Source organism: Macrobrachium nipponense, chromosome 31, assembly GCF_015104395.2.
Source record: "Macrobrachium nipponense isolate FS-2020 chromosome 31, ASM1510439v2, whole genome shotgun sequence".
Lineage (NCBI taxonomy): Eukaryota > Metazoa > Arthropoda > Malacostraca > Decapoda > Palaemonidae > Macrobrachium > Macrobrachium nipponense.
The window spans coordinates 26,187,577-26,197,167 of NC_061093.1; the positions used below are offsets into that span (position 1 = coordinate 26,187,577).

The 9,591-nt window shown below is 35.6% G+C and overlaps 1 protein-coding gene across 8 annotated transcripts in view; it reads right to left on the bottom strand.

Annotated features, from left to right (window-relative positions):
* Positions 1–393: 393 nt before the first annotated feature.
* The window catches only part of LOC135206708 (SEC14-like protein 1), a 282,466-nt gene continuing 273,268 nt past the window's right edge, over positions 394–9,591 (bottom strand). For all 8 annotated transcript variants that reach the window (XM_064238157.1, XM_064238153.1, XM_064238156.1 and 5 more), the window contains one exon: positions 394–6,407. In XM_064238157.1, coding sequence (XP_064094227.1) covers positions 6,311–6,407 — 97 coding nt within the window. In that variant the 3' untranslated portion in view covers positions 394–6,310. The remainder of the gene's footprint in view (positions 6,408–9,591) is intronic.

The window sequence follows — 9,591 nt, forward strand, 5'->3', positions numbered from 1 at the left end:
CAATTTTTGCCATTCTAACTACGACTATTGTACTATAATCTTGCTCTCACTTTCTCTATAGCACATTAAACTGTCAATTATTCTCCACTTTGGTGTCCTTATTGCTCAGTAGTGTACTTTTCATTACTCAGAGGTTCTTAATGCATTTAGATTAGCAAAATCTGCTACATACAGTAAGATGTAATGAGAAAATACTGTAGTCAAGTTAGTGGAGTGAATTAGTGCATATAAATACATAAAAATAAAACAACTAATTCACATTGCAGACTAGAATGAGTAAGATATACAACAGTGCAAATATATACTACACTGTATACAGTACACAAATTATCATGAGCACACAATGAGAAGACAGAAACTTCAAAAACTACAGTGGGTTTAAAACTCTGCAAATTGTTATCATTATTTTTATTCAAAATACATTGTAAATAGTTAATTTCCACTGAAGCAAGTATTGGTTTCTGATAGAGTTGAAGATTTTAAGATAAGAATAATAACCTGATGATTGATGATCTGGCGACCTCCTCTTTTTATAAAACTTTTATTCAGCCAACTAAAGATAATCTTTTAACTTACAAAATATGAATCAACATTTAACATGATAATTTTGCAGTTGTTTTTCACTATGAATAATTATAACTGGGGCTGTGTCTAAAAAAACTGCCTTGTCCAAAACCCAAGCTTTTTTTTAATTTAGTAACTATAAAAACATTCATATAACATAAAGATTTCTTTTAAAAAGGCCTTGTAATCGTATATGTGACTACTATTCATTTCCCTAATGTTCACAGGTTACCAGTCTTGTTTGCCGGAATGAAGACAGTCACTCTATGCATGCACCCTGTGGACCCTAAGGTATGTCTAAGCCTACAACTTTCTTTTTGAGTGAACTGCATTAGGAGAAAGTGAGTTTCACGGAACTGGGAGGGTATTCACTGTATGATCATTGGGTTTGTATGAATTGCTATTTTAGGTGGGGGGCCAAGATACTTCATACCCAATTATCTGCATTTTCCATGTACGGTTTATTAGAGAACTTTGGGGATTTGACAACTTATAGGTTTGTAATTTGTATTGTCTATTGCCTAACTGTAAAGCAAGAAGCTTTTACCAGGTAGGTGTTTTTCAAGAAAGGAAAGGCAATACAATTACTAAAGTATCAGTATAAAAAAAGTTTTAGTTTATCTTAGTTTTACCAGACCACTAAGCTGATTAACAGCTCTCCTAAGTCTGGCCCGAATGATTAGATATTTTTATGTGGCTAGGAACCAACTGGTTACTTAGCAATGGGACCTACAGCTTATTGTGAGATCCAAACCATATCGAGAAATGAATTTCTATCACCAGAAATAAAAAAACAAAGCAGAACTCGACAGAAGAACAATAAGACTTCAGAGGGAGCAGCAACAGCTGAGGAAGCGGAATGGGAGTGTCCCTAGTTCATTAATAAAAGAAATTTATTCACATTAAGGGATATTACAAGTTGCTGTGAAAAATATCACCAAGACAAAGCTGTAACAATAACAAACCTGCTCAGTGACCACACTATCTCATATTTTAGGAAAATTTAAAATGCAGGCAAAAACAGGATTTTAATGAGAGAGAGAAACCGAATCTCAAGGCAAAAGTAGTATATGACAGAAAAGAGAAACAAACCCAGAAACACAGTCACCTGCCATTCTTATAGAAGGAGACTTCTCTTCCAAACAATAACAACTCTATTCCTCTTGACCTTTATTAGCACCCAGCACATAAGCCATCAACTCTCCCATTACAGGTAAAGTGAGATAAAATTCGCATTTATTCAATCTACTGATAGTATTTTGTTCATGTTAAATTATCTTAAATTATGTTCTTTCAAGGTCAGGAACAGGTTAATTGAATTCCCATAATTTCTTGCATAAAAAATTCACTTGGTTAAAAGACAGTTCAGTCAAAGAAAAGCCTGCTGGAATGGATTAGGTTCTTTGACCAAGGTATGACTACACTTCATACATAAAATTAAGTAAGATTATTGGCAGCAACAAACATTTGAAGTATTAACGCAAGGTTAAAAGTTACAAACTATAGTTACACAGAAAATTAAAATATGTCAGCCAAAAAATATTCTAGAAACTTTTGGTGAATACAAAGCTAAGCACCAAAAATACCAAATATTATTACCAAACATCCCAAAAATTAAGCAAATAAGCTAAAATATAGTACACTCACCTCTCAGGTTCAATGTACAGTAGTATATAAAAAGGGAATAAGTAAGTCATTTGTATGAGAACCTCTTCCAAAGAGATAACTAGATAACTACTTGTGATACATAGTTACCTAGTTGACAGCAAAACCAATCACCAAAATGATAACGACAGCAAAACTAATAACCAAAATAACACCCGTTTGAACAGAATGAATCCTACAAAATACTGCAACCAAAGACTGGAAGGAAGGAAACACTGCAGAAGTCAAATTCTCGGCTAATCAAAGTCGACTACTTACAGATAGCTATACCTTACAATGCCAGTTATTCAAGAAAAAAGCATGGCAACTAGAAAGAGACTGTAAATTCAGAGATCATTATTTTACCTATTCTAGTAAACTAAACTGACAAAAGGCTTGAACAGAACTGCTGACAGCATTGGAGATTCATGTATAATGTGAGACAGACTGGTGCACCAGGGAACATATGGGATACAAATATATGGTCATAAACGATAAATGAGGTTGAGGTGGCATGAATGCTCTTTCAGCTTGTCAAGATGTAAAAATTATTCCCAGTAAGAAAGTTACCAGTTGTAATTGACAGTGACTCCTCATTTTGTGCTACAATGAGCTACATCAAGCTTTTCATGTATTTATGACATTCAAATCTATATTTGTGTCATTCATCTACTGATGAATTTTGAAATGTCTGTACATAATATTATATAACATGAAAAAAATTGTCTTGAAGTTTGTAATTTCAAAATAAGATTATGCTTTAGCTGACACTATACACTATAGAGAATAAAATATATAGTAAAAATTAATAAGTCCTATGCACACGCAAAAACATTCTCATCACAGTACTAGGAACTAAAAATAATTTAATTTACAGCAGAAAATACAATGATTAAACATTATTTGCTAATTCAAAAGAAATTAGAAAGAGAAGCCAAGATATCAATAATTCTGTAACATTCAACTCTTGTTATAAATGAACGTCTACCACCAGGGCATCAGTTCATCAGCCAGGAATACAAGTGCAGATCAACCACGCCTGACCCATGACTTAAAAATTAGAGATATGTAACACTGAACAGTATACATAGTTTTGCAGACCTATTAATATGGTGTTAAAATAACTGGCCTTGGTAAAAATATGATAATCTTAGATCTGCTTACAATTTTTAAAGAAATTCAGGCTGATAAAACTGAGAGCACAAGTGTATCCAACTTTATTTGTAGGCAAACCCAGAAATACATCAGACTCTGCAAGTATCACAAAACTCATAAAACCTTCTTGTACAACATTGAGCTGGTGAGATAGTAAAAAAGTGAATGGCACATAATCAGCAATTTGCTAAGAGCAAGTGCAGGGTACCTGCTACAGTTGATCCATTCCTAGAAAATTCAATGGGTAGTGTGTTACATGCCAATAACTTCTGTGTCTTTCCAGTAAAAATGTCAAGTTTGACATACTAACTAGGACAGGGTTATCCATTCTTTAGAAGTGACAATATCTAAAATTAAGAATAAAAATTCTAATTGTCATATGATGCAAAAGTAATTGCAAGTCTATTACCAATGCAGTCAAGTTATAATACTTGAAATAAACTATTGTGCATCTGGATTAAGATTTTCATCTACATATAAAATGGAGAAGTAAACTGCAGTACCGTATCAAGTAATCAAACTTTTTCAAAATAGACAGATATTCATGCAAAATCAATAATTAGGTCTGCCCTGTTGTGTGTGAGAATATAACGTATATCTGGTCACTTATTGTCTGAACATCCCTGTACTAGAAAAATTCACATCATTGTGAATAATTAGCTTATATAAACCTTAAATTAACTTAAACTTGTGTAGCAAAAGATACAACTTTACACTCAAATTTAAATCCAATATGTATAACAGTCTTTTATACAAATATAATATCTTTTAATAATCAGATATGTTACATTACTTACAACAGTAATGGCTACATTTAAAATGTCATAACCTGATAGCTCTATTTTATGAACTGGTCAGACTAGAGTCAGTTTTACAATGCCAAAAGACAAATACTGTGCTAATCTAAAAATATGCTCTCTCTGTCACAGTGTCCTTATTTGTTTTTTCTCTTAGAAAACCATTTATGGAACAAACCTATGAGGAACCTGACTTTATTCCTGGACGCTAGCTCTACATCACCACCTGTTATGGTGGCACTACCAAAACAAGTGCCCGACCCATATCTAATATATCATTCAATACATTTCATACTAATGGAGCTAAACTTGTGACATGTATATACACAAGGGACCTTTTACTAATCACAGCTTAAAGATTGATCAAAATACATTTTTTATGAACAGGTAAGATTTCTTTTAAATAAAAATGCTGGATAGTAGATCAACACAATGAAATAGCTGAAATCGCATATCCAAATTGTGTATATTCCACTAACTGAGCTCCATTAGCTTATGAGTATACATGCAACCCATTGATGGATATTGCAAGTTACATGATCATTATGGAAGACAAACTGAGGTCAACCCTCATAAAAACTTCACGACAAACAAGAGGAAAATCCTCACAAAATAACCTCGACAAGTGGAGATCGACCCTTATGGAAACAAACATTTGAATCTTATATAGGCCATAAGACCACCAAAGGCTTACTTGAAATAAATTTCCAAAAGAGGTCAAGAAAACCTCTTATTATTTCACAGTGACTCCCAAAATTCATAAAATATCGTTCATAAATAGCACAAGAAGTTATGACAATACTAAACAGGTCAATACTTATTTTTAAGCTAATTGCCAATGCTTTTTTTTATATCTTCTTAGGTATGAAAAATATTTTGTAAAACATTACTATTATATACTTCCCATGCATATGTTAAAAATGGAGATGGGGTTTGCATTATCTTCAAAATGTCATGACAATTCTGTCACCTGTAGATGCCACAGCATAAAGATTTAGAAATCTACCTCTCCATGTCTACCATATATTTGTAGCGATTTTATTGTACCATTAAATTGAGCAAACAACATGTTCTACTTGTCTGATACAATGTATGAAGTCACTCATTACTTGTTTCTACATGTGCAAAATTATACACATACTCAATAAAATATGCTCAGTATACAGATATGCTGAGTTACTTAGGAGGGATTTTCTAAAACACTGTTACAATTATTATGGAAAATAATGATTGGGGGGAATAGTAAAATACTTGAAACTTGACAAAACCAGTATGTAACTGTATGTGGTAATGCTCCCTTTGTAACTGGATTAAAATAATATAGTACCCTGCTCCAATGAACATGAACACATATGTAGCAGTGTACAAGATAGGAATGTGGCACCCATAAAAATTCAGCAAAATTTTTCTTAACATCATTAATATCTTGATTAGCTTTTACATAGGTTATAAATAGATTATTTTTTGGGACACCTCCCTTTTTGAACATTGACAGTACACATGCATTACTAATTAAAATAGAGCACCACAATTGTTTGGTTGGTATCATCACTGTTTAGACATAGGCTCAAATTAGAATAGTATACAAAAGTACTGATAGGTAAAGTCCTCCACCACAATTTTTTTAATATACATCATTATCTGGAAGAGAACTGTAACAACAGGGTTTGACCCCTCAAGAAATAGCATTCACATTCAGCATCTGAGTAGGTCAAATATACATTTAACCTTCAGATAAACAAAGTTCTGAAGACCATGGCCTGCACAGTCACCAATGATTATGAAAAACACTTTGTAGGAGGTTTGTCTCCTTGTTATCCATTTAAAAGCAGCTCACCACACGTGTGGACTTCCTTCATCAGAAACTGTGACATAACAATAACAGCAGTGGAGCAGGAATTAAATATTCTTGAAATTTAGAATAAACCAAACTTGTAATACTAGTGTGTAATAATAAATGAAATCACAATGTGCAAGCCAATTTTTCTTGATACTTGCCTTAGTAAATAAATTGACAATCAAAATTTGATATATAATATAATGAAAAATAGATAACTGTAATGTAATCTTCCCTGCTTCTGATGAAGAGAATAACAAAAATATCAAATGAGCAAAATTTGACAGGAATCCTAACGTGCGGTCCCTTAAGGTCAGCGGGAGGGGCATGAAGAAGTGACCGATTTATTGGTGTTTGAGGACAATGAGGAGAAGCCACTTTGGCATGACTGTAGACTGGTCATGGAACCTCTGAAAAAGTAGAACAAATAGACATAATGTACATAGGAAATTTTAATTATATCATTTAAAAATAATGTTGGGTCTTGTGACTTAGATAAGTAGAACATAAATTACAGAAGAAATTTCAAATACATTTTAAAAATAAATATTATTCTTTAACTGTACCATACCTTGTACAATATTCTTATCCATGTCCTTCACATAAGTATGATAATGATTAATCCTAACATAGTTTAGTGTTATAATTTCTTGTAGCTGGATACTGCCTACAGTGTGCCACTACATTATTTGTGGAATTCCTTTGAACCCTCCCCCCCTCCCCAGCTGCAATGAATTTGGCCTTTTTGCTTCTCAACTACTGTCGCCTTTAAAGGGTAATTTTGGCTTGTTCTAGTTTTTACCTCTTGTTCAAGAAACATTCCTTTCAGACCTTTGTATAAAAGTGTAGAATAGGACTTGGTGGCACAATTAAATATCTGGCATTACATTACTTTATAATTTTAATATTTAGCGACTGACATTCTTGGAGAGAGCTCTTATCATCATTCCTCCACTCTGTCCGAGATCCTGTTGGTACAGAGTCATTCTACACTTTCCATCTAAAGTGCATGAGTGGGAGTAGAAATCTCCAATTCCTTTTGCCATAGAAAAAATTTCCCTCCACCATGACCCAGTGAAGCAGCAGACCTCCAAGAGCTCCACCCCCCCTTCTGAAACCTAACCCTCAAACCTGGAGCAATGGTTCCAAGAGGTTATTTTGCTCATTTGTGAGTTTAATGATCGTAGGGAGGTGGCCTCTGATTCGGCTTTACCATTGATCTCCCATTTGGAATGAGTAGTGGGTTCCTGCTCAGAAGCAAGACCATCAACAAGTCTACCTTGGTCAGAGTGTAGGGAGGAGGGTCTACAGTTAAGATACAGTTTAAATGCAAAGTGAATGTTATCAGCTGCTGATTAGTTTCTATGCAGTACGTATAAAGGAATGATTTTGACTGTCAAGAAGCAATTTATGTTTGTATAAGGTTTGAAGGAAATAACTGATACACTTGCTGCATTCCTTCTGTGTGTGCTGTTTGAAATCCTAATGCTTTATGAATCCACACTTTTGGTACTTTATTCCTGTAAAAATGGATAAAATGGAAATGGTTGAACCTACACAGATAAAGAGAACTTCATTTTCAAATGTGATTTGTGGGTTCAACTTTCACTGTCCTTATGTTATTAGAAGACATATTTTCTAATACAATAAAATTTCTCAAAGAATGAAAGAACTTGCCTTCTTACCTACAATTGACACAAATGCACTTTGTATTAGTACAAAGGGGAGATTGTTGATCTATTATTTTGTATTAGTAATACAACTAGGTTTGGTGGCATGAGTATATCAGCCAATGGGGGGAGAGAGAGAGTTGGTGGAGCCTGACCTCAACTCCCCTTCATATGTGCTGCAACTCATTAATTATCTTTCAAGCCATCTTCAAGCAACTTCCCATTCTTTCTTTGCCTTGGTGTTCTGGTTTTTCATTCTGTTTTTGTTTGTGTGTTTCTTATATTGTGGTTATCAGTGTGTATTTGCATTAGAGCTGCAAACCCACGAATCATCTAAGAAGGGTTTACCTCAGAGGAAATGTCTTGGGGTAGGTAACAACCCATGGTTTTGTTATCTAGCCTCTCTTGATACTAATCCTGATTTGACTTGTAGCAGATGCAGATAAAATTACTGCAATGTAAGTAAGCCCTGTTCAGAGTAGTACTATCGTGATTGGTCTCCAAAGCAATAAGAGACTTTTGGTAAGAATTACAAGAGGAAATAAAACTATTCTGTCATGGGAAGGCTTTGTGCCTCCAATGGCATTGGATGCTGCCATTCCTTTATCTTTCTCTACTTCACCAGATTTGCCACTTGCTGCATTATTTTTGTTATCTAGCCTCTCTCGATATGCACTGATCCTCATTCGACTTGTAGCAGATGCAGATATAATTACTGCAATGTAAGTAAGTCCTGTTCAGAGTACTATAGTGATTGGTTTTAGAGCAATGAAAGACTTTTGGTAAGATTTAGTAAGAAGAAATACAAGAGGAAATTAACTATTCTGTCATAGGAAGGCTTTGTGCCTCCAATGGCATTGGATGCTGCCATTCCTTCTTGTTCTTTCTCTCCTTCACCAGATTTGATTCTTGTTGCATCATTTTCTTAGGAAGCTTTTAAACTCCTCGTTCTTCTATTGCTTTGTCTCAAGGACGGGTCCTGAAGGCGAGACAGTTCAAGGAAGGGTCCGGGAGGTCTTGCAATTGATTTAGCTGCCTCTGTTCTTTTGGGGGAAGAGGTTCTTGCCCCTTAGGAGGGAAGCAGCTCTCCCTTGTGCCGCCGTTTCAGGGATGGATGGATGTGGAGAAGCTAACCAAGTGCTGGTCTTCACAGGCCTACCAGGGGACCCCAACCTTGGGGGGGCTCTTCTATTCACCTCTTGTTCCTTGGCCTACATCGTACCTTCATCGGCTGTGCCCCTGCCATCGGTTTCTGTTCTTGGGCCATCTATGTCTTCTCCCGACTCCCTTGATTAAGCCCTGATGGACAGAGTCAAAGGTGCACTAATGAAGTTCAGCTGCTCCAATATGAAAAAATCTAAGAAATGTTGTAATCTCCAACTTCCTTGTAATTTTTTCTAAATTATCTTCTTCATTGTCTGTTCGTTCCATCCCATGAAGGTGTTGGAGGAAGAAGGAAATAGTGGCCCCTCCTCGCAGGAAGATCTGCAGGCCCTCTTTTGATTCCTGCTCTATTTCTCCTTTGTCTGAGGGCAAGGCCAACTGTCCATCTCCTACAATTGATTCTCGGCCATATCGTTGCCTCCAGGTTTGTTCCTGGTTCATCTCCACCTACCTCCTCTAGGGTTACTTGCCATTACAGTTGGCCGTGTTTCTGTCAAGGTTCACGGCTGTATGTCTTGTACCCGAGCTACTGATGAGCGTTGCCCAGTCCCTGATTCTTGTGCGGCAAGGCACTCCGCAAGAGAAGTCTCTTTTAAGAGCTGTAATCTACAGATAGGGCTCCTGGAGAGGTTGCAGTCATTTCTCTTACTTTCGCTTGCCCTGCTCATGAAACAAGGGTTAAGACCACAGCCTTTAAGAAAGATGACAAGGTGGTCGTAAAAAAGTCAACATTACACCTGAGGGAACGTTCTCGTGATCA